At 35.0% G+C, this 27,035-nt stretch overlaps 2 protein-coding genes and 2 pseudogenes across 6 annotated transcripts; 2 read left to right on the plus strand and 2 right to left on the minus strand.

The window, feature by feature from the left end:
* LOC142607708 (YTH domain-containing protein ECT4-like) lies at positions 1-5,050 on the plus strand. Of its 5 annotated transcripts, XM_075779304.1 has the most exons (10): positions 1-141; positions 822-898; positions 1,100-1,226; positions 1,432-1,511; positions 1,682-1,976; positions 2,124-2,227; positions 2,981-3,556; positions 3,645-3,857; positions 3,942-4,088; positions 4,266-5,050. In XM_075779304.1, exons 1-10 carry the CDS (start codon positions 117-119, stop codon positions 4,506-4,508), a joined length of 1,887 nt encoding a protein of 628 aa, XP_075635419.1. In that variant the 5' UTR covers positions 1-116; the 3' UTR covers positions 4,509-5,050. The 5 variants fall into 5 exon arrangements, with proteins under 5 accessions (XP_075635419.1, XP_075635415.1, XP_075635416.1 ...); XM_075779300.1 differs by having other exon boundaries at positions 1,682-2,227; XM_075779301.1 differs by having other exon boundaries at positions 1,106-1,226; positions 1,682-2,227.
* A 1,712-nt stretch (positions 5,051-6,762) lies between these two features.
* On the plus strand, positions 6,763-13,036 carry LOC142607320 (2-oxoisovalerate dehydrogenase subunit beta 1, mitochondrial). Its single transcript, XM_075778765.1, has 13 exons — positions 6,763-7,157; positions 8,151-8,262; positions 8,642-8,677; positions 8,767-8,826; positions 8,902-8,959; positions 9,065-9,162; positions 10,182-10,271; positions 10,369-10,437; positions 10,540-10,626; positions 11,007-11,102; positions 11,183-11,260; positions 12,670-12,756; positions 12,848-13,036. The coding sequence occupies exons 1-13, from the start codon at positions 6,985-6,987 to the stop codon at positions 12,881-12,883; spliced, it is 1,080 nt and encodes a 359-aa protein (XP_075634880.1). The 5' UTR covers positions 6,763-6,984; the 3' UTR covers positions 12,884-13,036.
* A 1,533-nt stretch (positions 13,037-14,569) lies between these two features.
* Positions 14,570-16,854, minus strand: LOC142607107 (geraniol 8-hydroxylase-like; annotated as a pseudogene).
* A 7,729-nt stretch (positions 16,855-24,583) lies between these two features.
* Positions 24,584-27,035, minus strand: LOC142607871 (geraniol 8-hydroxylase-like; annotated as a pseudogene).

The raw sequence follows: 27,035 nt of genomic DNA on the forward strand, positions 1-27,035 counted from the left end.
CACCAATAAAAACCCTGTGACTCAAAGTAAGTGTGTCATTCCAAAAACCCAAAACCCTTTAGGCGGCTACGAGCCCTGTTGTTCTCTAAAAGCTTCAAAACTCTCTCTCTTTGGTCATGGCCACCGTTGCTCCTCTTGAAGGTCGTATCTTTACTCAATATGCTCATCTGGGTATACTTTGGTTTCTGGGTTTTCTTTGCTATTGTACCTTAGTTTCTGATCTCTTCTTCTATGCCTGCCTATGGATCCAAACTGGGTTTTTTTAGCTTCTTGTATGTTTCCTTTCTGTATGATGTGTTTCTGGAATTTATTGTGTTTTGGGTTTTTCAGTGTTGTTTATGACTCTTACAGCTTTTGCTTTATTAGATTTTATTGTTTTGTAGGCTAGTTTTTGTAGTCTTGTTATAGTTTCAGAGATGTGAAATATTGTGTTATGTTATTTGGTTGTGGTTTTTGAGATAATATTGTAGATGGTTTTGGTGATCTCTGAAATTTTTGATTGAGCTAATTACTCAAAACTGTTTGGATGGACATTTAAAAAAAAAAAAAAATCTTGTTTTGGTTAATCAATTTTGTGTTTTGGGCTTGGTTTTATTACAAAAAGTTTGGTGCTTTATCCTGGATTGAAGGGTTAAGGTTTTGTGTTGTTAGTTGTGTTTGAGTTATAGAAAGATGAAGTGTTAAATGCATGATGACAATAACATGTGTTATTGAGTTCTCAAATTCTCTGTGTTTCTTGGATAAGTTAAGAGAATAAGGTCATGAAGGTACAGAGTTATTGACTTCTTGTATTTCCTTTATTTGTTTTTTTTTTTCTTTAGAAGCTGCAGACTTGCAGCAGGATTTGTCATTAGATTCCCAGACAAAGGCATCTGAAGTTCCTGAGCCTGCTAAGAAGGTAAATTACACTTTAGACTTCACCAATTATCAATTAGAAGGTTGTCTCTCTGTAATCATTCTGTGTTGATTAGAATCATAGAATGTAACAGTTGTAATGCTCCCGAGGGAATTTTTATAGTGAAAACCTGTTTTTGAGAATAGCTTGGTGTGTAAATTTTTAGGGGTATATATTTTTGGCATTAAGGTTGATGTATTTTAGATGCAGCCTTTTACCAAGGAGTTCCGGCCATATCAGCGGTCTGCAACCCCATTGTCACCAGATCTTATGGATCCAACCACGCGCAATTTCCCTAATGTTTATTCACCTACTGCCCATTATTCTGGAGGTAAGTTAACATATGACATTCACCATATGAGAATGCATTGTGTTATATTTGATGTAATTGCTTGCTTCAATGGACAGAGGTCCAAACTATATCAAAATGTTAACAGCATAAATCATTGGTGTAGTATATTGTCTATATTTTGGATGAAGTTTGTGTATTGAAGGGTATGTTGTATTGTATTAATGTTCTTGTATATATTTTGTAGGGTATGACGGGACTGGCACTGAGGGGTATTCTAATACTTACTCAACGTGTGTAAATCCAGATGGCATGAAAATGGCTTCTGTAAGTTTGTGTTTAATTTGTGCATAAATATGCTCAAAAGTGGGCGCTGCAGTTGGTTATACTTTTCATCTTAGAATTCCTAGTACTCTTTCATGTGTTTTAATTGTAGCCTTCACCGAGAAAGTTTCTTATATTCTAATAGTTGCCTTGTCTATGGTGTCTATTTTTAGGGAGTATACGGGGAAAATTGGTCTTTTATGCATCCCTATGGTTATGGCTATGCAACCTATGATCCATATTCAGTAGCGGGGCCCCCTTTTTCAACTATGGGAAATGGTGATCAGCTATATGGGCCTCAGCACTACCGGTATCCTCACTATTTCCAGTCGCTGACTACAACCAGCAGGCCACACACCCCTAGTCCTGTTGCTCCTTACCAAGAGGATGTTACCACCTCTATGGCTGCTGACCAGAAGCCTTTAACTGTGGAAACTTCTAATGTTTCAAGTTGTGGGGGTCTAAAAGGTAAAAATGGCTCAGCTTTCTCAAAACCAACATTTGAAAATTCTTTCCTGCCAGGGAGTATATATGCCTATGGTTATCAGGATCCAAGATCTGCTTTTGATGCGGTGAGGTATCCTGTCCCAAGGTTTGATGGCCCTGTATTTTCAGATGAGAAGCCCAGGCCTGTGACTGGTTCCAAAAAGTCAATGTCAAATGTCAACAACCTTTTGTCTTCAAAGAACCAGAATTTCCAATCGAATTCTCACTTCATGGTAAGAAAGATTCCACATTGCCATCTTCAGTTTGGACTTTGGACTTAATTTCTGCACAGTGATGCTGGTTTTGATCTCATGAAATTCAGACAGCATCTGCAAATAGAATGGTTAGAAATGTAATCTGCAGCATTCACTAAGTTTTCTGTGTAGATTTTGAATGATTGCATGAACCTATCTGATATTGTAATATTATATGACTAGAATAATTTGACCAATGGTCTATAGCTTTGATGGAACTCCTCCTCCCCTAGAAAGAGTAAGGTGGAGGGTGAGTTCATGAGTTCAAGACCTAAATCATCAATTAAAAAGAAGTGCTAGAATAATTTGTCTGGTTCAACCCATGAAAGTTCTGTTGGGGCTAATAAGCTCTAGATTAAATGGCATGTCCTTTTCCCACAATTGGGACGGAGGGTAAGTTCGTGGGTTCAAGACTCATGGGATTTGGGTGTAACTTACTTACAACAAAGCCTTAGTCCCAAAACTTTGTGGTTGACTGTGGATCCTTAATAGACTATTCTGGCTATACAACTGTAAACCCTGATACAGGGTGAGTTCTGTCTATAAACTTACCAACCAAAAAAGTTTTGTTTGGGAACCAAGTAGGAATTAGTTTAACTAAGTTGACCCTGACCAAACTGTCTGCCTATCCTACTTGTGATCAATTTAGTTTGGTTTTCAGAGCCTATGTCATGACCTGATTTTAAAGTTTTACTGGAGGTCCTATAAGGAATTTCTTATTTGTTGCTGCAGGGTTTCCATGATCCAATGCTCATGTCCGGCATCGGTGCAGCTTATGGGTTTATGAATAATAATTATCCATACAAGTTTTATGGTCATTATGGAAACATAGGTAGATATGGGACGGGCTTTGGATACAATAGTTATGATCCGCAAACATACCGGCGTGGATATCTAGCAGTTGACCCTAAGTATAAACAGAGGGGACGAGTCAATGGGTATGTTGGCTATGCTAATGATGTGGACTGTTTGAATGAGTTGAAGAAGGGGCCTAGAGGCGGCAAAGGTTTCAAGAACCAAAATGAATCTGTGCCCACTGTCTTAGCAGAGGGCCAGAACTTGTCTTCAATTGAAACTAATGGTGAGGAAAAGGATAAGATGAGCGAGATGCCAGACCAAGAACAGTTCAACAGAGAAGATTTCCCTGGAGACTGTACCGATGCTAAGTTCTTCATTATTAAGTCATATAGTGAGGATGATGTCCATAAGAGCATTAAGTATAATGTTTGGGCCAGCACCCCAAATGGCAACAAGAAGCTTCAGGCAGCATACCAGGAGGCTGGTTGCCCTGTATTCCTTCTCTTCTCGGTAAGCATCTAATTATCTATACATAATGGCTTTTCATTATTTCATGGTGTAAATTGGTTTTCAACAATGTTTCTGAGTTCTTATTTAGGTCAACACTAGTGGGCAATTTGTTGGCCTTGCGGAGATGGTGGGGCCAGTTGATTTTGACAAGAATGTGGAGTACTGGCAACAAGACAAATGGAAAGGCTGCTTCCCTGTTAAGTGGCATATTGTAAAGGATATTCCCAACAGTTTGTTGAAGCACATTGCCCTTGAGAACAATGACAACAAACCTGTCACTAACAGTAGGGACACACAAGAGGTAATTTTACTTCTAATTCTTGTCTTTGCCTTTTAATCTTCTTTGGTTTGCATGTCTAAACAGAAAACTAATGGGTTTGTGTAGGTCAAGCTTGAACAAGGGCTTAAAATGATTGCAATATTCAAGGAGCATCCCAGCAAATCAAGCATTTTGGATGATTTTGGGTTTTATGAGGACCGCCAGAAGAAAATTCAAGAGATGAAGACTAAGCAAAAGAAGTTCCTGATAAAGGCAAGACTCTCCCCACGTATTTGTTAATGTTTTGTAGTCTGTGTTCCAATATTTTATTCTTGTGACTCATTCATAATGTTTTCTTTTTGTGATAATAATGACTCGTTAAAGACAAGATTCAATGTTGTTTATCATATGAGCTTACATTTTTGCCTACTTCTGATCTTATGAGTGCAGGAATGGGAAGGAAAGCCCGCTGATCAGGAAAGAGAAGATGCAAATGGGGAGCTGAAAACACAGATTCAATTGGAAGTTACCTTAGATTTAATCGAGAAACCTATCCCTAATGCACAGACTGACGAGGACCTGCAACTTTCAGAGAACATTTCAATTGAAAAATCGGGAGATGCCCCAAAGGATGTTAAACCAGTTGTATCAGAGAATAGAATTGCAGGAAATGAGGTTGCAAATGGTTGCTAGACACTGCAATACAGAATGTTAGTCCATTTGCTCATGTGAAGTCTTTTACAAGGAGTTCTCTGAGAAGTTTTGCTGCTTCCAATTATACACAGAAAAAACTACAGGCCAATTTTCCATCTTCCTGGCCAACTAGTGCCTATTACATATGTTTTGCTTTGCGTCAATAGTCAATCATTCATTGAGTAGTTGAAAGTCATCTTTAGAAATTGTAATCCTAGTGTCAAGCCCACATTACTTTTAGGCTGTTTTTTCAAGGTTAGCTCCTAACAGGTTTTGATACCCTAGGATTTTGTGTTTGGGGTTTCTGTTTCACTGTTTTATATCCCCCTATTTTGCCCTTACCTCTTATATCCTCTTTTTGGGCTATTTTATATCTTGTAAATCTAGGTATGCTTCAACGATGCTTTTATATTCGCAAGAGAGCTTTAAATAAGGTGGGAAAATAGTATAATTTTGTCAAGTTTAAAAAGCTTCATATTTGTAAGAGCTTGAAATAAGGTGGGAAAATAGTGTAATTTTATCAAGTAAAAAGCTTTATCTAATATCTACTCTTATTATTGTTGTTTTTCTCTTATATAGTTGTCATTATTATTTGTTGGAAAAGGATCCATAAAGCATACTCAATTTATTTGGGATTAAGGAGTGAGTATAATTATCATTACTGTAATCATCAGTTTTAGTTTGCTATTTTGGTTTGTTTGCCAGCAGAGGAAATTTATTCTTCAGTTCCGGGTGTCTTCTACACAAGTTACTGATTCACTCCACAATGCTCTTGATACACTTGAAACAGGAATGTGTTCATTGATGTCAGTTTTTGTTTGGAACAATTTATTCTGGCTTGACTCATGTCCAAACGTTGCATCATTTTGCCAGGTTGATTTTTTAGCTAATTGATGTGCACCTTTGTCTACGATTGCCTTGGTGGCCATAGTCCAAAGGAAAACCCTCTTGTTTTAGACACTCTTTTTGTCTTGGAATTAAAGGAGAATGATATGTTTGTAAAGCAGCATTAGGGACTTAATCTTTTTCATAATTTATTGGGTAAAATAGAGAAACTACTTATGAGGTTTAGGTTAATGTCAGGCACAACATATACTTTCAAAAATATCTTAATTGCTCTTTAAGCACAAACGGCTCTTAACACCATACATCCACCATTTACCACCCACATTTGTGCATATAATTGTCTCAATGTAGAGATTTGTTTACCTGCTGAACATATGAAAAGGAGTCCAACTTCTTTTATGAGAGTCAATTCTAACTCTCTATTGAGACCAACTTTAAACATATTTGATGTTTCTTGCTGGTTGAAGATGTTGGAGGTCATGATGTAAGGAGCAACACTTAACTCACCTGAACACAAATTACAAACGTTGCTTAGTGTTGTTTGTGCTTAGACAATAAATCGAATGTTTTTGAAAAATTTTGGTAATGCTTAATATTTGCCCAAACCTTATATATGGGTGGTTTTTGTATTTTTCCTAATTTATTGAGGTGTTAAGCTATGAGTAATGCAACATAATTTTCACACGTCATCTTAATAGTTGTGAAAAAAATTATAGCACTTTTTGTGTCACAAGTCATTTTTTTAAAATAATAATAAAAAAACTCTTTTATTATGCAAAATGATCCCCCTTGTATAATGAATGGGAATGGAAATGGAAATATGTAGGAACATTACTCAAAAAATTAAAAACAGAATCTAAATGTTGAACTTTGGGATTTACCTCAAAAAAAGAAAATGAGAAATTCAATGTTCATCTGAACCTTTGAGATCCAGATTCCTCACCTTCTTTATTTCCTTCAAACCCCAAAAGCTTCATCCATTTTATTATCCACAATAATTTGCCAATTATCCATTTCAAGATACAAAATATTGTACTTTTTTTTTTTTTTTTTTACAACTATTAAGATAGTAAGTTAAAATTGGAGTACGATTTTAAAAAATTGGTATTCATAATTCTACACGTATGTGAAAATAATGTTGCACCCACACCACACCCATCACAATTTGCCATTTGAGCAGCTTGTGAAAATAAATTTTGTGCATAACATTGCTGCAAAAAAAAAAAAGAAAAAAAGAAAGAAAAAAAAGCCACCTTCCTCTTTGTATTGATGATGGGCACAATTTGTGATAACAATGACATGTTAGGCTGAGGTGGACCTCAGTCCCGCCTAAGTATATCTTATCATAAATAAATTTTGTCTGACTTTTGGTCTTTGGCTAAGAACCAAACCAAGTAACTAATTCATTATACAAACAAATAAACAAAACAACAATATAATTCTGAACTGAACAGCTCTGGCTGTATGCTCCTCCTTATCTGTGTATCCTGGTTTCAAAATGAGAAATTTATAACAACGAACGTGATTCTCTTCAAACAGAATAAGATTACGTAGAGTCCCATAAAAAACACATTTATATATTATAAGTTGAGACTTGAGAGAGTAGCTCTGCTCTTATCCTTATTTTGACATGGCAGCCAGTTCTTTGAGGAGATTAAGGTTTGGAAGATTGGGTTGTTGGGTTCCTAGGAGGGAGTTTTCCACTTGTGATGACAAGGTTGTTGTCCAGCAAAATGGGAAATCCATGAACCTTTACTCTGCCATCAACCAAGCTCTTCACATAGCCTTGGAAACCGATCCTAGGTGATTTTTTTTTATTTTTTATTTTTTTTATTTTAATTATTGGGTTTTGGTTTCTGATTCTTATTTAGAGGCTGGGTCTAAATGGGTCTTTGTTGGTTTTGCTGGAATGGGCTTGTTTGGATTGAACTGTAGGTTCTGATAGTCATAGATTGCTGAATTCCATTTCTTTATTTGCCTGGTAAGGATAAAGATTGGATTATTTTGGTACTAAATTTATATAGATTTTATGGTGATTGGCCTTTTCTTTCTCCTGTACATTATTGAAAATGAATTATATATGGAAAAGGAAATACTTTCAAGTTCCCAACTTTGGTGTCTTTTTTTATCATCCATGGGTTTATTAACTGATAATTGAGAACTTGCTTTGAGTGATTTATGTAGCTTATGATGTTAGAATTCTGAAACAATAAAAAAAAAAGATATTGGGACCCCTCCAACACCAGAATGTTCACATTGATTAATTTTGTCTCTTAGATATCTCTAAAACTTTTTCCGTTTATTGAAGATACATGTCAACTAGGAGAAGATGATAGATACAGATGGTTAGGATTTGGCCTACAAAACATCTTATAAGTTATAACTGCTAGAAACAAAACAAAATAAAAAGAAACAATTACTACAACAAAGCGTTAGTCTCAATCATAAACCTTTTTCTTGAATACCAGGCTTAAATGGTAAATGGTCTCCCTTTGTTTCAAATTTCTGTTTACTTCCATTGATTCACAGCTCAATTCTCCTTCCAGAATGAACTGCATTTGATTCCTGAGCTCCAAAGCACATGGGAGATTCTGTTTCATTCCTGAGGTTATGCCTGAAGTCACACATTAGAGCTCATATATAACTGAATCTTTATGCAAAGATGTCTATATTTCCAATCACATCTGGTTAATGATTGTGTTGACTTGTATGAGCTACTTTTGACAAATATAAGTTACCTCATTGTGTTTATGTCTTTATAGCCTGTTTCAGCTCACGATTTGCCTTTCCTTTCAGAGCTTATGTATTTGGGGAAGATGTAGGCTTTGGTGGGGTATTCCGTTGCACGACAGGATTAGCTGATCGATTTGGTAAAAGTAGGGTTTTTAATACCCCTCTTTGTGAACAGGTATTTTGTTTCACATTACAGTCTTTTGCTACATTATGTTTGTCCTTGTATATACACACCCTAAAACATTATGCGAGTTAGAGTAATTATTTTTGGCATAAATAAATCCTCTGTAAATTGAAGGAAATGATAAGATGAGGTGCTCTAGGAAGACCCATTTAGAAAAAGGGATTGAAGGTTTTGGGCTTGTAGCTTAAAGGCTCCAACAAAGTCTGAGTATAACAGAAAGCTGTGCACCACATTTTGCGAGTGTGTGATACACAAAGGATCTTTGTTAATCTACTTTTACTATCAGCTTCCTCTTTCTTTTTTCTGTATTTAGTTTTATTTGATTAAGGAGCATTTGATAGGTTTCATACTTACATGGCCTTGTAAACAGGGAATTGTTGGGTTTGGCATCGGTCTAGCAGCAATGGTGAGTTTGAAAATTTAGCGTATTTATTGGTTAGATTAAAACTAAAACCCTATAGCTGTAACTTTCTGTCTCATCTGATGTCATGATAGGGCAATCGGGCCATAGCGGAAATCCAATTTGCAGATTATATTTTTCCTGCCTTTGATCAGGCATGCATCCTCCCCAATGCTATGTTCTATAGTTGCTTCACAGTTGACTGTTGAGTGACAGAATATTTCTTGTAGATTGTTAATGAAGCTGCGAAGTTCAGATACCGTAGTGGGAATCAATTTAATTGTGGAGGTAACTTCTTACAGTTAATTTCCATTTAATTTTTTTTTTAAATGCTTCTGGATCTTTTATCCCCCCTTTTTATTTCACATGCTGAGGTTTGACATGTCTCCCTAGGTTTAACAATAAGAACCCCTTATGGAGCTGTGGGCCATGGTGGACATTATCACTCACAGTCCCCTGAAGCTTTCTTCTGTCATGTTCCTGGTATTAAAGTATGTTTTCATTCTTCTTAGACATCTAGTCTTCTTTCTGGGACTTCTTTTCTATTTTTGTTATTATCCATTCTCTAAAATGAGGAATTCTCCATTTTGTAACTGTGATATGTGAGTATTTTGAAGAATGCTTCCAATATATGAGTTCACAATTAGTTGAAATCAATGTGTAAACTGTAAAGTCTCCCCCAGCAATGAGTATGGTCTCCTTGAAAGCAATTTATAATTCTTGAACATCCATAAAGGGTATGTGAACCATAACAACAGTACCAACACTTTTAATAAGGTTCTTTTCTTTTGGAAGTTTATGACTGTACTTTTGTCTTGTCAAATGTCACATGTCAAATGAAAAATCATCTACTTACACCACCATCACATCAGACAATTATGACATTGGTGGGAACATTCCTATTATATATGACTTTCAGGATTCTTCTTGGGTAATCTGACATTTGAGGACGTGCCTGTGTCTGCTGATGTTCAACAACTCACTTGGATAATTATAGCTAAGCGAATTTACAAGAGCCTTCTGATTTTTTAAGGAACTTGAACAGAATATTGTTTTTAAGTGTTCTAGTACCTATGATTACTGTATGCAAACAAACACTCAAACATGTGTATGTGTGTGTCTAATATATAATTTCTAGATTTCACACATAGCAGGTCCATCAGCATGGGTTTTTGCTAGTTGTGCCTGAAACCTAGTGGCTACTTTGAAACACGACACTCATGTTTTCATCTGCGCATAGATCTTTTATGTTTAGCAGCTACCTTCATCATGAGAGCTTGATATTTTTCATTGAAAAGGGATCTTTCTGCATAAAAAATACATGAACCTAAATTGATTAACCAATTTTTGGGATGGCTGAGTGCCATTAGGTTGAAAGAGGAAACTGGAAATATTGCATTTTTTGATGCTTCCTAAACTTTGTTGCAAGGGAAATGACTTCTTAAACAGTGTTATCTAGTACAGCATTGATGCATTATTATCAAATCTCTCAAAGTAAGTTCTTGTATAGGTGATCATCCCTCGAAGTCCACAGCAAGCAAAAGGGTTGTTGCTATCCTGCATCCGTGATCCAAATCCTGTTGTTTTTTTTGAACCAAAGGTATTGCAAGTTTACTTAATTGAATTGGTTGGTCATGATTTATCAAATGAGGACTTTCAGGTTGAAATTGGAATTGGAAAAATGTCTTGTGGTGCAGTGGCTTTACCGTTTGGCAGTAGAAGAGGTTCCCGAGCATGATTATATGTTGCCTCTATCAGAGGCAGAGGTACGCTTCTTCAGTTTTCATCATAGCTGAAGAATTCAAAAGATGATACTGACTTGTAATGTATTAGGAACTCTAATATTGAAGAAAATTGAAAATATTCAGGTGATTCGAGAAGGTAGTGACATTACACTTGTTGGGTGGGGAGCTCAGTTATCTGTAATGGAACAGGCCTGTCTTGATGCTGAAAAGGTATGTTATTCTCAGTGCTGGAAAACTGTTCTTTAAAGTTTCCAGAAGCTAAAAATTTTTTCATTAGACATTAGAAATACAAAGCTTACTAATAGTAAAAATTTTCAATTATGGTAAATACTAACAAATGACAATTGATTTTTTCACAAAGGGCATTGCTTTCCCATCACTTGAGATGAACTTTTTCCAGAAATCATGTTGTCTAGTTGAGAAAAATTCTCAAGTTTCAGCTATTCCCTGATTTGAATAAATTTAGAATTGCAAATATGTAAGTTTTTACTTGGTATTTATAACACAAAGGATCAAGTCATGTAATTTTAAGGACTTCAATTCTGATCCTCACTTTTTAAAACTCTATTCAAACTGTGTTGACTATGCAGGAAGGAATTTCTTGTGAACTGATTGACCTGAAGACTCTAATTCCTTGGGATAAGGAAACAGTAGAAGCATCTGTCAGAAAGACTGGAAGAGTTTTGGTAAGCATAATTTCTCTATTCAAATGCTTATGAGATGAAGTTGGTGAAATTTTAGGTATCTGTAAATTTCCTGTGTGTAGATTAGTCATGAAGCTCCAGTTACAGGAGGCTTTGGTGCCGAACTCTCTGCTTCTATTGTTGAACGTTGTTTCCTAAGGGTAAGTGCCAACCTTTGTATATTTCTAATCACTTGATAATATTTAGATACTTCACTTGAGCACAACACTATTCTATTTTATTTTACTTTCTGATTTTTCCTTTTGATGTTTTATCCACGTTAGCAACTTTTAAAAAAATTGCAAATTCTGGTAAAACTTGGGATGTTCTTTACTTAGAGCAGGTAAGGCTCCTAATAATTGGCTAGTTCCCAAACAAGAGGCACACAAACTAGTATAGTCAGTAGCTAAAAGATATTTAAAAAGAAATCCAAATTTTATTTGATCTTTGACTTAGATTAATGGAAGCTGAATTTAGCCAAGCCAAGCTGATTCGAGACATACATTCATTTAATTTGATGGTCTAAGAGCCATATCACTAGTTAGATGGCAGAAAAAACATACCTAAGAACTAAGCCAACCCTATCAACATTAAAAAAAAGAAGAAGAAATGTCACACTTAACAGATTATGGTACCTGTCTACTTGCAATAAAACCATGAATATGTCTCTTGGGAGCCACTCCCACTCTCTAGTTATTATAAACATCAATGCCCCCACACCCTCTCTGACTTTGTTACTTAGACTGTGCCCTTAGAGATGACTTTCTGGACCAAAATTTCTTCCAGGTTCCACTCCAATGGATGAATAGTATCCTCCCTGTGGCACTATAGAATGGTGGTGTTTTCCATGATTAATAGAAAAGTCGGGTTGCATTTTGGGCTGATACTGTCTGTGCTTCTATGGTTAAATAATGATACTTTCTCTTTATTGGTTGATGCTAAATGAGTCCAAATCACACCTGTAGGTTAGTTAACAGGTCTTTACATGCCATGGAAATCTCTCTTTTAAAGTATGAGGTAGTTTCAAATTATTGAGTTTGACAGCAATAACCATCAACTGCATTTGCATTAGGTGATGCTTGTAAGCTGCAAAAAATTTGTAAATCTAAAGTTGTCTTGATTATATATAATAACAGAATTTTCAAAGAAGGCATAACAAGAAAATATCTGTTATCAGTCGTATAGAAGATGAAATCCTCAACGATGTGGAGTACCGGGAGTGAGGTTGCCTTGATATGGATTTACCTAACGGGGTTGACTTACAAATTACATCTTTGAATTCTCTTTTTATTTATTTAAATTTATTTTTTCTTTGCTCACTTCTCCTGTTAGCTCTCTTCTGTTTGTCTTGAGTTATTGCATGCCACATTAAGTTACATGGAGTATCATAACATGTCTTGAGAAGTGGAAATGCTATTTGAAGAACATCTACTGTCTGATTCTATGAAAAGCCCAAAATATAATCATGTGCTTGGTTTATAATTGGTAAGGCAAACTGGATCAGCCTGGATGCGAGCTGATATCCTTGACCTTGAAAGAATTAGTCACTAAAAAGTTCTTGCTTTTGCAGTTAGAAGCCCCTGTAGCCAGAGTTTGTGGTCTGGACACCCCCTTCCCTCTTGTTTTCGAACCATTCTATATGCCTACAAAGAACAAGGTATGCTATTTAGATCTTTTTCTTGTACAACACTCTTGTCTTGTCTGGATATAAATTCATTCTTGTTAACATGATCCCTGCCTGCATGCAGATATTGGACGCGATCAAATCAACTGTAAATTACTAGGTGCACATCGGACTGTCCTGATTTATTCTAAAGATGCATTATGGGCATTACCATTGTTGTCATTTACGTGTACAAATAATCCTCCATCTGGGCTATCTAATGACAATAAACACATCAAGAAGAAATTTGAAGTGCACCGTCCATTTTCAATCTCTTCTAAATGTGAAAAAGAAAAAAGAAAAAGAAAAAGAAGAAGGCTGGCAATTAAAGGCTTTCATACCCATCCTCTTTAGCTGATATAAATGAATGAACATACAAGCAACTCATTTTGCTACCCAAATATGTTGATGATAACTTGATACCACAAAGTGAGGGCTGGTTTAATTATCTTATCTAAACCAGAAAATCTTTAGAACACCTAAAATCAAGGAATTAAAATTCTGTTTTAGAAAATTTTGAAAATTACAAAATTCAAAATAAATCTTTCAATGACTTATATGGCCTCCTGCATCAATAATACCCATCACATAGATACTATTGTAGTGTGTAAAATCAATGTGACAAAACTTATTCCTCAGCTTTTTTCTTTTTATTTTGGGTGCAGCTCAATACTGCCGAACCTTTCAACAGAGAAACTTTACAATAATTGTCCATGCCAATAAATTGTCTGATACGGTGACTTTTGGTTGCCATTAAACATGTACCTTCAGCCGTGAAAAAATCAAGAGGGTTATAAATGGAATGGTTCAATGATTGCGACCACCTCGAAGAAAGGACTTTAATCAGTTTCTGCTATTTGGATCCCCAATTTCTCCTTTAACGCTAAAGTACAAACTTGTTCCTTCTTCTTGAGAGGTATTATGAATGATTGAGATTGAGATTGAAAATTGTAAAAAATAACTTTAAATTTCAACTACCGGATAAAAATCATTAAAAAGAGTAAAAAAGTGAAAGTAAAGAAAGTAAAAAAAAAATATTGTGGGAGGGAGGGGGATTGTACAGCAATTGCATTCTCAATCCCTCTTAAGAGAGCTCTTTTTTTCTGATTGTCTCTTACGGAAAAAATGAATATTTACCTTTAATTTGAAAATTATGTAACAAAATGTTCTTGTTTTGAAATTATTTAACAAAATACTCTTATTTTAAAATTCGATTTTAACAAAATCGAGTTTTGTGTAAAACTGGATAACCTTCAAATCAAGTTCTATATATATTTTTAAGTAAAACTCAACATTAACAATGTTTAGTTCTACTGAATTTTTTAAAAAAAAAATTTAAGTAGCAAAATATGCATAGAACTCAATATTTCTAATGTTGAGTTCTACATGTAAGTTGATTTTGTTAAAATCGAGTTCCACAAATAGGGGCATTTTGCTAAATAATTTTAAAACAGGAGTATTTTACTACATAATTTTCAAATTAAGGGTAAATAACCATTTTGGCTTCTCCTCTAGATTGTCTAGAGTAGTAATTTTTTTAGTGCCTCTTGTTTTCTTTTGGAGGTGAGACCAAGAAAAAAAAGGGCTATGGAGGTGACATTCATAGTGCTTGTCACAACACAACTGGATCACATTCAATGACATGTGATTGGAAGATGGAACTTTAGTTTTGCATGTTTTCAATATTTAAAAATTTTGCATCATTAGATTTATTGTAAAAAAAGTTGGTCACCTTTTTATTTTCTAAAATGGTTTACTAATGTTTCCTAAAAGTTAGTCATTTTAGGGCATATGTTATTAATACCCTTGTTATATTACCAGTCACAATTTGAGTTATCATTGACAAGCCATATATTATTTGGCTTCAACAAAATTATGAAAGTACAACAACAAAAACAGCAAAAACATATTACATAGTCACCCCAGGTATATTTCTCCAATTGATTTCACAACCAGAATTGGATAATAGGGGCCAATATTTTCAGCTGCAACCAAAGTAAATTCTTCAACCGTTTTTAAACTGGAATAGGGACAGCTCTTAGAGGATGAGCTTTCTGTAAGGTGATGCCAAACTTATCTTCCATGTTCAAATCCTCAGGTTTAACCCCATCTTCATGTTTCCAATCAAAGGCTTGGATAAGTGAACCCAACATCAAGGGCAACATTCGAATAGCCAATAGCAGACCAGGACATATTCTTCTTCCACCACCAAATGGTATAAGCTCAAAGTTCCTTCCTTTAACATCAATTTCCAATTCCAAGAACCTCTCTGGCATAAATGATTTTGCATTGTCCCAGAAGCTCGGGTCTCGGCCTATAGACCATGCATTAACTAGCACTTGTGCATCCTTTGGGATAATGTAGCCATTGATTTCTACATCTGCTCTAGCTTTCCTGGGGAGTAAGAAAGGAAGTGGTGGGTGCAACCTCAATGTTTCTTTAACTATTGCTTGTAAGTAAGGTAACTGAAGAATATCTGATTCCTGAACTGGGTTGCCTTTGCCAATGACTTGCTCCAGCTCTGCTTTGGCACTTGACAATGCCTCTGGATTGTGTAGTAGCTCCGCCATTGCCCATTCCAGTGTGCTTGAAGTTGTTTCAGTGCCTGCAAGAAATAGGTCCTAGTGCATAACAACTAAATTAGAACTTATTTTTGTAGATCACAAACCATATCCATCATTCATCAAAAGTAAACTAAACAGAGGACTAATAATCAAAGTGATAAACGTGAACTACTAGTTATCCCAAGAGTTCAAGTGGTCCAGAAGGCCAAATTACGGCGAACTTGTAGGATTTTTACCTACTCTAATACCATGTAATTAAACTACCACTTACCCTAAAATCTTAATAAAAAAAAAAAAAAAATCCAAGCTGAAGAGAGTAATAATACTGACCAGGAATAGACGTTCTATCTTAGTTTTGTCCATCTCCTCACGGTTTTTGTCACTGATGTTGAGAAGGGTATCTAAGACATCATTGTTCATGTTAGAACCACTTATTTTTCTCAAATGCTGTCTTTGGCTAATGATGTTGTCAAAGAGGTCTAACAACCTTCTAAAGTTCACTGCCACACTATGCCTTAAGCCTTGGGGGTCAATCTTCTTAAGCACAGGAAAATAATCTGCCAAGTTTGGTTTCCCTGCATCTTTCATGACATTCCACACCAGCTCCTTCAACTCTTTAGCTTGGTCAGAATTGGAGTCCACCATATCCATTGAATAGATTGTGTTTGATAACATATTAATTGAAGTCTTGAAAGCTGCTCTGCCAATGTCTACTGCCTCACTGGTTAGGCTCCTTTGTCAATTATCAGCAAGGAGATCCTGCACTTTCTTGTGGCGGATATCTTGATTGACATCTAGTATCTTGTTGGAGAATAGTTGTTCCATGCATATTCTACGAAGTTTTCTCCACCGTGTTGAGACGGGTATCAATGGCAAGCTAAACTCATCATATCTGCAGCCATGGAAAGCATCTGCGATCCATCTGTTGGACAAGAGTTGGTCATGCGTTTGGAGGACTTCTTTGGCCATGGCTGCTGAAGAAATGACTATTGTGGTTACTTGGCCTAGTTTTAGTCTCATTATAGGACCATGAACCTTGGCAAGGTTAGCTAGGGACATGTGGGGTTTGTCACCAAGGTCCAAGAGGTTTCCAATTACTGGAAAAGGTTTTGGACCTGGTGGAAGCTTTTTGGGAATTGCTTTGCTTCTTAAAATAATGTGTAAGGCTTGGATTATGATCCAGGTGAGGCAAAGACATATTATACAGCTCAAGAAATCCATCTTTCTATGTGAACTCTAAACTCAAGGAGGAAAGAACAAAGCACTAACAAAACAAGATTCCCTTTCTTCCTTTATATACAAGCATAAGAGAACTTCAAGTTGCAACACACCTACTTTCTCTAACTTCACCAAAGTCACGGGTGGAGCCGGTTAGCAAGTGTCTTGAATTTAGAAATCAGAAATTGCTCTAGTATTTGTTATTAGGCAATCAAACCTATTTGACTGTATTGGGGTTTGGGTTTTGTGAGAGTACTTATACATTGTTGTAGACCTAAGGCTGAACCACATAAATGCACGGTGCTCTCTTTTTGTATGTGATTGTCTATTTTTCTTTTGGGTTTTCTTCATTCCTATTATTTATTTTTAAAGATTTTTCTATAGTTATAATGTTTTTGCAATCCATCTAGAGGCCGTTTCCCACAATAGAACCAAGATTTTCTTTGAGGGCCCGAACCATAGTACCATGTTGCAATTAAATGAAACTTGATCACAAATGCATATACACACATATACATAGTTATGCAGTGTTTGATAGTAAAAGTAATAGTGCAAAGTTTCTTACTTTGTGAGAGAAATGAAATGACTAATGAAATTGATTAGATAGTATCTTTAAACATTACTGAAACTCTAGATTTAATTGTTCTTCTGGATATTTTAACATAAGTTTTGATTATATACTGTAATTCATGTAATTGAGTAATTGAAGACTTATAAACTTTATATATAAAAAAATGAATTTAAATTGAGCAATTTATTGTATCTAATATATATTTTTAGTTTTATTCATGTTTATGAGATATTTTTTGCTTTCTTGATATCATTTTAATTTCTTATATATTTAAATTTTTACTTCGAGAGATGACTACTTTCACTCACCAGACTAACAACCTTATAAAATACCCTGATGCCTACTGAATATAGCAATTATTCAACCCATAAGTAATAAATCAATACACTAATCAAGAATAATTTTGAGAAACAATCTTTTTAAAAAACTCAATCTTCTTCTTAATTGATATGCCTTGGACCATGGGACTCTGTATTCTTTTCTGCATCGAAGTTCAACAAAATACTGTAAAAAAAGAATAAAGACAGGAAAAGAATCATATAATAATGAAGAAAAAAAAAAAAAAGACAACTCAACATATGAGTTATGCTACGAATGCCCTTAGGACATTAGTTAATAATTTATTTTAGGAAAATTTTAATACTACTTTTATGAAAAATGAAAAAAACTGTCAAAATATTAATTGCTTTATTTCATTTTCCCATAAAAACTTTCTTTAAATGGATTATTAACTAATACCCTTAGGGCATTCGTTAGCATTTTTCTATGAGAAAAACTTTCAACGTTTTAAACACCTGCAACAAATCCTCTAACTACTTTTATTTTTTAATAATCAAAACCTACTACTACTTAATAGAAAACTAATTTCCACCACTGAAGGATATCTTCTTCAACTTTTTTTTTTTGATGGGATATCTTCTTCAACTTTATGTGATCAATTATATCCATGGGACTCTGTATTCTTATCTGCACCGAAGTTCGATAAAATAATGTGAAAAAAGAATAAAGAAATGAAAAGAATCATATAATAATGAAGAAAATAGATATGTCAATTATATGGCCACTAAAGGATATCTTCACTAATTGACTCGTGAAATACACTATATAGCTAGCATATATAACAAATATTCAACACAATAATAACAATGATCAAGGATCACTTTATAAGGGTATCATCTCAATCAATCTTTCAAAAAAAATTGATCTCTTCTCTATTCATATACCTTGGGTCATGGGATTCTACATTCTTTCCTTCTCCGAAGATCAACAAAATACTAGGGAAATTAAAGGAGAGGAAAAGAGTCCTGCAATAAATTGAAGAAGATAAAAATGTGACAACTCAAGATAAGAAAAACTATGCATTTCGGACACGCACAACAAAACATACAACTCTTTAGACAAATTTTTATTATTAATTATTCCAACAACTAAATGATAGTTTCTACAATTTTATACATCTAAGTTTGTACGATCAATTGAATTTACAACAACTGAAGAGAGAAGATACGTTTTCAAAGTTGAGGAAAGAGTTTTTTTTTTTTTTTTTTTTTTATTATTATTTTTTTTTAATAATAATTTTTAGAACCCACCCCACGAGGAAAGAGATAATTTATTAATTTTGCCATTGAACAACTACAAATGGAAACCTTGGATTTATTTTTGCTGTCAAGGATATAATATTTGAGGTTTATGTACTAAAAAAAATGTTATACGTTAACATGTCCACTTTTAAAGAATGATCACACCACCGCACATCTTTGGTGTGATGGTCACTCTACAAGTATAAGTGCTTGTGGGGTGTGGGGTAAAGGCCGGGGTTCAAGTCTCCAGGAAGGAGCTTCACACACATATACACTTATATTAGGATAGAGTAGAAATTCTATCTTGTATTAAAAAAAAAAAAAAAGAATGATCACAAGCCGACTGAATTTTTTTTTTCCTTAAACCTTTCTTTGAGCCAATTAGATTGTTGGGCTTGAGAATATATGTTATTTGTAGGGGTCAATGGGTTGTGTTAACGGGCACTATAAGGTGCCCATTAATAACACATATTGTGTCAGTTTTTCAAATTTTAGGGTAGCTTTTGACAGCCTTTTGATAATTTTTTTTATATCTTTTTTGGTAATCTTTTTGATAAAGAACCGAAAAAGAGACTGATTACCAGTTTTATGGTCGAACCGGAGTCAGATCGATGGTCGAACTGATAATGTCATAATTAATATAATTTAAATATTTAAATAATTTTTGAGTTGAGTTCAAGTTACACCTAGTGTAACTTTAAGCAATGTTATACCACTCAATATTTTTTAATTATATGCAAATTTCGACAAATCCACCGTTAGATTACATGATTTTTATATATTCTCTATGCTTACAAAATTTCAAGATGATTAAAAATTAATAGTTATGTCATCAATCAATTGTTTAAATTCAAGTTTTTGTAGTTTAAAATAATGCATAAAAGATGAGTTTATGGATTAAATAGTAAATAATATCTAATTGACATGAAAATTAGCATGGATGTTAAGAACATATAAAACATGTAATTCAACGATAGGATTTTCAAAATAAAAATTCTATAACAAGTTACACTAGATGTAACTTGAACCCAACTCATAATTTTTATATGAATTTTGAATTTTAATAACTTATTTTAAGAAAATATAAAATATAGAAATTTTTTTTTTCATACTACCTTTTTTTTCTAGTCAGTAATTACTAATTATTGACAAAAAAAGAATAATTTACTATTGAGGTTTCATATATGGATTTTGTTAATGTGTACCCGCACAAAATAATTAATCATTTTTTAAAAATATTTTCTCGAGAATTGAAAGTATTGACAGCTTTTTCAATTTTCGAGAAAATATTTTCAAAAATAGATGGCTTAATGTGTGCTCTTAGGACACACATTAACCGGACCCTTTATATATTTATTTTTAAGGAAATGTGCTTGTTAATGTTTCCTTTTTTGTTTTTTACTCAAAAAGAGGAAAACAAATTATCATAAAAATTGCTCAAAAAGATAAAAAAAAATTACAAAAAACTGAAAAACTGTCAAAAAAAAAAAAAAACCTAAAAATTACCAAAACATTATTCAAAATTGTGTTGTTACCATTATTTTTATAAGAGAAATGATAGTCTAACTTTAACTATTTATCTATTAAAAAAATTAAAAAAAAAAAAACCCCTAAAATCAAGTGACTAGACAACTCACTGACATAGTGACATACCAATTATTACGACCAAGCCACTTTCCCACCATCTCACTCCCAGCCACACACGTATACCCTTCTTTAATAAAAAAAATAAAAATAAAAATAGGAGAATGGCTGAGAGAGGCAATTTTGGAGACAAAAAGGTAATTTTGGGAAGGTGGAAGTGCATTTAAGTGGCCGTGCACTTTAGTACACTTCCATTTCTTTCTTTCTATTTTTTACTTTCTCTTTAACACATTCATACACAGACAGAGACAGACACGTAAAGCCAACTCCTAAGAGCAACCACATTAGTCCAGTTAAAATCATCTAAAACACAAAAAATTACTAATTTTACACATTTTGAGCACACATCAATAGGTTTAAAAACATGCAAAATTGTACAAACCCAACCCGAGCTACAGTAACCGTGTATATTTACACGGTTACTGTAGCTCGTTTATAGATTATTTTATTAATTTCCGTTCGCTCGTTTTTTTTCTCTCTTCTCTGTGCTAAAAAACAGTTAACTGCTCATCTTCTTCTTTTTCCTCAGATACACACAAACACACTCACACACAAACCCATTCACACAGAAAAATCAACACAACACAGAGATACACTTGCTCAAAAAAAAAAAAAAACAGAGATACACAAACAAGATCGGTGCTTGGATCGGAGCTCGAAGCTCGGATCGAAGCGGATCGGAGCTTAGAGGTTTGTGGAACGGAGCGGATCGGAGCTCGGAGCTTGGCTTGGAGCGTGGAGGTTGTGGAACGGAGCGGATCGGAGCTTGGAGGTTGTGGAACGGACGGATCGGAGCTTGAAGGTTGTGGAACGGTGCGGATCGGAGCTGGGAGGTTGTGGAACGGAGTGGATCGGAGCTTGGAGGTTGTGGAACGGACGGATCGGAGCTTGAAGGTTGTGGAACGGTGCGGATCGGAGGTCGGAGCTATGGAGTTTTTCAGGGGAGAGGGAGCTCGGAGCTATGGAGTTTTTCAGGGGAAAGGGAGCTTGGAGCTATGAAAAACGGAGAGGGAGAGTTGTTTCGGAGGGAGAGTTTTTCAGGGAGAAGGAGAGTTGATTCAGAGAGTGTGGGTATAGAGAGAGAGAGCAAACACAGAAATGGGTAGAGAGAGAGAGAGAAAGCGAAAGAGAAATGAAGAGGAGAGAGAGAGAGAGAGAAATTAATCATAAATGAAAGAGTGGCGCGCGTACAGGTAGTTAGGGGAGAAATAATAAAAAAAAGTGAGGAAATTATTATTTAATTAATAGATGTAGTGGAATAGATGAACTGATGTGGGTTATTTGTAGGAATGAATGTGTAAAATTTTAAAAGGAGGTTTTTTGTGTAAAATAGACGAAATTTTTAGACGAGCTGATGTGGTTGCTCTAAGCTTGAAATCGACCTTACCAACCTCCCTCTTTCCTCAATTGGAAATGTTAATAAGTACTGATGTTTGTTAAAGGTTTTTTTTTTTTTTTTTTTTTTTTTTTTTTTTTTTTTGTTTTTACTTAAAAAAAAGAAAAAAATTGTCAAAAAAAAGTAAAAAAATTGCCAAAAACTGAAAAATTGCTTAAAGTCGAAAAAGTTAGTCAAAAAGTATGTTGTTAATTGGCACCTTACGGTGCCCGTTAACACAACCCTTCATCAATTTTGCAAAATCGATTTAATCATTTCGGTTTCCAATTTTTCTGGTTGAATTAACGGTTACCAATTAAATTTGATTTTTCTTACCTTTTCGGTTTTTAAGTATAATCGGACTAGATTACTGTCTAGTTCCCGGTTGAACCAGTTGAACTGACCAATCCGGTCCGATTTTTAAAACTATCATGAGGCCACAATTGGTACCTATGAAAATGAGTCCGGTTAATGTGTGCCCTAAAGGCACACATTAAGCTATTCATTTTTAGAAACATTTTCTTAAAAATTGAAAAAGCTAACAATACTTTTTCAATTCCCGAGAAAAATATTTCAAAAAATAATTAATTATTGTGTGCCCTTACACATTAGCAAAATCCTAAGAAAATTAATCTAATAATAACTTCACACATATGCTAGTTGTGGCAAAGGACGTGCAAGAATGAATTTCTATACCTTTTGCTTTCCATTAAATAACATACTAAAAAAAACGTTGCACTTCTAGTTTTACTTTTTATTCATGCACAGGTTTTATTTATGCAAAAGCTCTTTTTGAGATATATTCATTGGTATCACTACCATATTAGATGATGATTTACTAAATGATATTTTCTCTTTAATAGGTCATGCTAAATGAGTCCTAATTACGTGTAGGCTAATTAGCAAGAGTTTACATGCTATGGCAATCTTTCACTTTTGAAGTGTGAGGTAGGTTCGAAACTTCGAATTATTGAGTTTGACAGCAGTACCCATCAACTGCAATTTGCATTAGATGATGCTTGTAAGCTGCAAAAAATTTGTAAATCTAAAGTTGTCTTGGTTAGATATATAGTAACAGAATTTCCCAAGAAGGCATAACAAGAAAAAATCCATTATCAGTCATATAGAAGATGAATTTGTCAACGATGTGGAGTACCGGAGGTAAGGTTGCCTTGATATGGATTTACGTTACAGGGTTGACTAACAAATTACATCTTTGAATTCTATTTTTATTTATTTTATTCTTTATTGTTTCTTTGCTCACTTCTCCTTTTAGATCTCTTCTGTCTGTCATGAGTTGAAGCATGTCACAATAAGTTATATGCAGTATCATAACATGTCTTGAGAAGTGGAAATGCTACTTGAAGAACTGCTTCTATGAAAAACTCAAAATATAAACATGTGCTTGCTTTATAATTGGTAAGGCAAACTGGATCAGCCTGGATGTGAGCTGATATACTTGAACTTGAATGAATTAGTGACTAAAAAGTTCATGCTTTTGCAGTTAGAAGCCCCTGTAGCCAGAGTTTGTGGTCTGGACACCCCCTTCCCTCTTGTTTTTGAACCATTCTATATGCCTACAAAGAACAAGGTATGCTGTTTAGATCTTTTTCCTGCACAACACTCTTGTCTGGATATAAATTTTTTCTTGTTAACATGGTCCCTGCCTGCATGCAGATATTGGACGCGATCAAATCAACTGTAAATTACTAGGTGCACATCGGACTGCCCTGCTTTATTTTAAAGATGCATCATGGTCATTATCACCATTGTTGTCATTTGCATGTACAAATAATCCTCACATCTGGGCTATGTAACGAAAGTAAACACATCAAGAAGAAATTTGAAGTCCACTGTCCATTTTCAGTCTCTTCTAAATGTGAAAAAAAAGGACTGGCAATTAAAGGGTTTCATACCCAGAATTCTTTTAACCTGATATAAATGAAATGAACATATATGCAAGCAGCTCATTTTGCTGCCCAAACACAAGCAGCTCATTATTATCTTATCTAAACCAGAAAAATCATTAGAACACCTAAAATCAAGGAATTAAAATTCTATTTTAGAAAATTTAGAAAATTACAAAATTCAAAATAAGTCTTTCAATGATGTATATGGCCTCCTGGATCAATAATACCCATCACATGGATACTATTGTAGTGAGTAAAATCAATGTGATAAAGCTATTTCCTCAGCTTTTTTCTTTTTCTCTTGGGTGCAAATCAATACTGTCTAACCTTTCAATAGAGTCAAACTTCACAATAATTGTCCATGCCAATAAATTGTCTGATACAGTGACTTTGGGTTGCCATTAAGCATGTACCTTTCAGCTTTGGAATAATCAAGAGGGTGATTAATGGAGTACTTCAATGTTTGCAACCACCTCAAAGAAAGGACTCTATCAGTTTCTGCTGATATGGGTCCCCAGTTCCTCCTTTAGGGCTAGAGTACAAACTTGTTCCTTCCACTTGAGGGACCTCTTTTTTCTGTTTGTCTCCTCTAGAGTGAGTAATTTTTAAGTACTCCTAAAGCATGATAAATGTTGTTTTTTCCTATCACATTTATGGTGTGGTCCACTCATTAAATATGGTCTACTATAGATGTGAGAGGAAGGAGCACAATTTCTCTATACTCTGAGAGTACCTAAGTATTTTCCTTTCTAGAGTAGTTATTTTTTTAGAACCTGCTTTATTCTGAATGTGAGAGTGACCAAGAATAAAAAAAGGTTATGGAAGTGACATTCTTGGTGCTTGTCACGACACAATTGGATCACATTCAATGACATGTGATTGGAAGTTGAAACTTTAGTTTTGCATTTTTCCAGTATTTAAAATTTTGTATCACGAGATTTATTGTCAAAAAAATTAGCCACTTTTTCATTTTTCAATAAAAAGTTTCATAAACTGGTTTACTAACATATACCCTTAGTAAAACCCCTGTTATATTACCGATCACGTTTTGAGTTACCATTGACAAGCCATGTATATTATTTGGCTCCAACAAAATTATGAAAGTACAACAACAAAAACAGCAAAAACATATTACATGGTCACCCCAAGTACATTTCTCCAATTGATTTCACAACCAGAATTGGATAATAGGGGCCAGTATTTTCAGCTGCAACCAAAGTAAATTCTTCAACCGTTTTTAAACTGGAATAGGGACAGCTCTTAGAGGATGAGCTCTCTGTAAGGTGATGCCAAACTTATCTTCCATGTTCAAATCCTCAGGTTTAACCCCATCTTCAAGTTTCCAATCAAAGGCTTGAATAAGTGAACCCAACATCAAGTGCAACATTCGTATAGCCAATAGCAAACCAGGACATATTCTTCTTCCACCACCAAATGGTATAAACTCAAAATTCCTGCCTTTAACATCAATTTCCAATTCCAAGAACCTCTCTGGCATAAATGATTTTGCATTGTCCCAGAAGCTCGGGTCTCGGCCTATAGTCCATGCATTTACTAGCACTTGTGCATCTTTTGGGATAATGTAGCCATTGATTTCTACATCTGCTCTAGCTTTCCTGGGGAGTAAGAAAGGAAGTGGTGGGTGCAACCTCAATGTTTCTTTGACTATTGCTTGTAAGTAAGGTAACTGAAGAATATCTGATTCCTGAACTGGGTTGCCTTTGCCAATGACTTGCTCCAGCTCTGCTTTGGCTCTTGACAATGCCTCTGGATTTTGTAGTAGCTCCGCCATTGCCCATTCCAGTGTGTTTGAAGTTGTTTCAGTACCAGCAGCAAATAGGTCCTAGTGCATAACAACTTAATTAGAACTTATTTTTGTAGATCACAAACCATATCCATCATTCATCAAAAGTAAACTAAACAAAGTACTAATAATCAAAGTGATAAACGTAAACTACAAGTTATCCCAAGAGTTCAAGTGGTCCAGATCGAAGGCCAAATTAGGGCTAACCTGTGGGATTTTTACCTACTCTAATACCATGTAATTAAACTACCACTTACCCTAAAATCTTAATCAAAGAAATCCAAAATGAAGGGAGAGTAATAATACTGACCAGGAATAGACGTTCTATCTTAGTTTTGTCCATCTCCTCACTGTTTTCGTCACTGATGTTGAGAAGGGTATCTAACATATCATTGTTCATGTTAGAACCACTCATTTTTCTCAAATGCAGTCTTTGGCTAATGATGTTGTCAAAGAGGTCTAACATCCTTCCAAAGTTCACTGCCACACTATGCCTTAGGCCTTGGGGGTCAATCTTCTTAAGCACAGGAAAATAATCTGCCAAGTTTGGTTTCCCTGCATCTTTCATGACATTTGATACCAGCTCCTTCAACTCTTTAGCTTGGTTAGAATTGGAGTCCACCATATTCGTCGAATAGATTGTGTTTGATAACATATTAATTGTAGTCTTGAAAGCTGCTCTGCCAATGTCTACTGCCTCACTGTTCTGGCTGCTTTGTCGACTATCAGCAAGGAGATCCTGCACTTTCTTGTGGCGGATATCTTGATTGACATCTAGTATCTTGTTGGAGAACAGTGCATATTCTACGAAGGTTTCTCCACCGTGTTGAGACGGGTATCAATGGCAAGCTAAACTCATGGTGACTGCAGGCATGAAAAGCATCTGGCACCCATCTTTTGGACAAGAATTGGTCATGTGTTTGGAGGACTTCTTTGGCCAGGGCTGCTGAAGAAATGACTATTGTGGTTACTTGGCCTAGTTGTAGTCTCATTATAGGGCCATGAACCATGGCAAGGTTAGCTAGGGACATGTGGGGTTTGTCACCAAGGTCTAAGAGGTTTCCAATTACTGGAAAAGGTTTTGGACCTGGTGGAAGCTTTTTGGGAATTGCTTTGCTTCTTAAAATAATGTGGAAGGCTTGGATTATGATCCAGGTGAGGCAAAGACATATTATACAGCTCAAGAAATCCATCTTTCTATGTGAACTCTAAACTCAAGGAGGAAAGAACAAAGCACTAACAAAAAAAGACTCCCTTTCTTCCTTTATATACAACAAGCATAAGAGAGCTTAAAGTTGCAACGCACCCGCTTGCTCTAACGTCACCAGAGTCGGGTGGAGCCTGTTAGCAACTGCCTTGAATTTAGGCAGTTTTTACATATGCTCATCAAAGCTCTTTACTTCTTGGTTTTGGCGGTCAACTCTTGACAAAAGATTCCTTCTCAATCTTCGACTTGATCTGCAGTTAGGCTGTCCCTTATTTATATATTTGGTTTGGTCTTTGTTTTCTATGAGAGAGAGCTGCGGCAATTAGGAATGAGAAATCAGAAATTGCACAAGTATTTGTTATTAGGCAATTAGACCTATCCGGGTGTACCGGGGTTTGGG

The sequence above is a fragment of the Castanea sativa genome, chromosome 8 (genome assembly GCF_040712315.1).
Source record: "Castanea sativa cultivar Marrone di Chiusa Pesio chromosome 8, ASM4071231v1".
Lineage (NCBI taxonomy): Eukaryota > Viridiplantae > Streptophyta > Magnoliopsida > Fagales > Fagaceae > Castanea > Castanea sativa.

Bases quoted from the DNA above. Each gene is read 5' to 3' on its own strand.
- LOC142607320 (XM_075778765.1), top strand. From the start codon at position 6,985: ATGGCAGCCAGTTCTTTGAGGAGATTAAGGTTTGGAAGATTGGGTTGT. The intron at 8,827-8,901 runs GCATGCATCCTC...TATTTCTTGTAG, and splicing joins TTTTTCCTGCCTTTGATCAG to ATTGTTAATGAAGCTGCGAA. The intron at 12,757-12,847 runs GTATGCTATTTA...GCCTGCATGCAG, and splicing joins ATATGCCTACAAAGAACAAG to ATATTGGACGCGATCAAATC.
- LOC142607708 (XM_075779300.1), top strand. From the start codon at position 117: ATGGCCACCGTTGCTCCTCTTGAAG. The intron at 899-1,099 runs GTAAATTACACT...GATGTATTTTAG, and splicing joins TTCCTGAGCCTGCTAAGAAG to ATGCAGCCTTTTACCAAGGA. The intron at 3,557-3,644 runs GTAAGCATCTAA...GTTCTTATTTAG, and splicing joins CTGTATTCCTTCTCTTCTCG to GTCAACACTAGTGGGCAATT.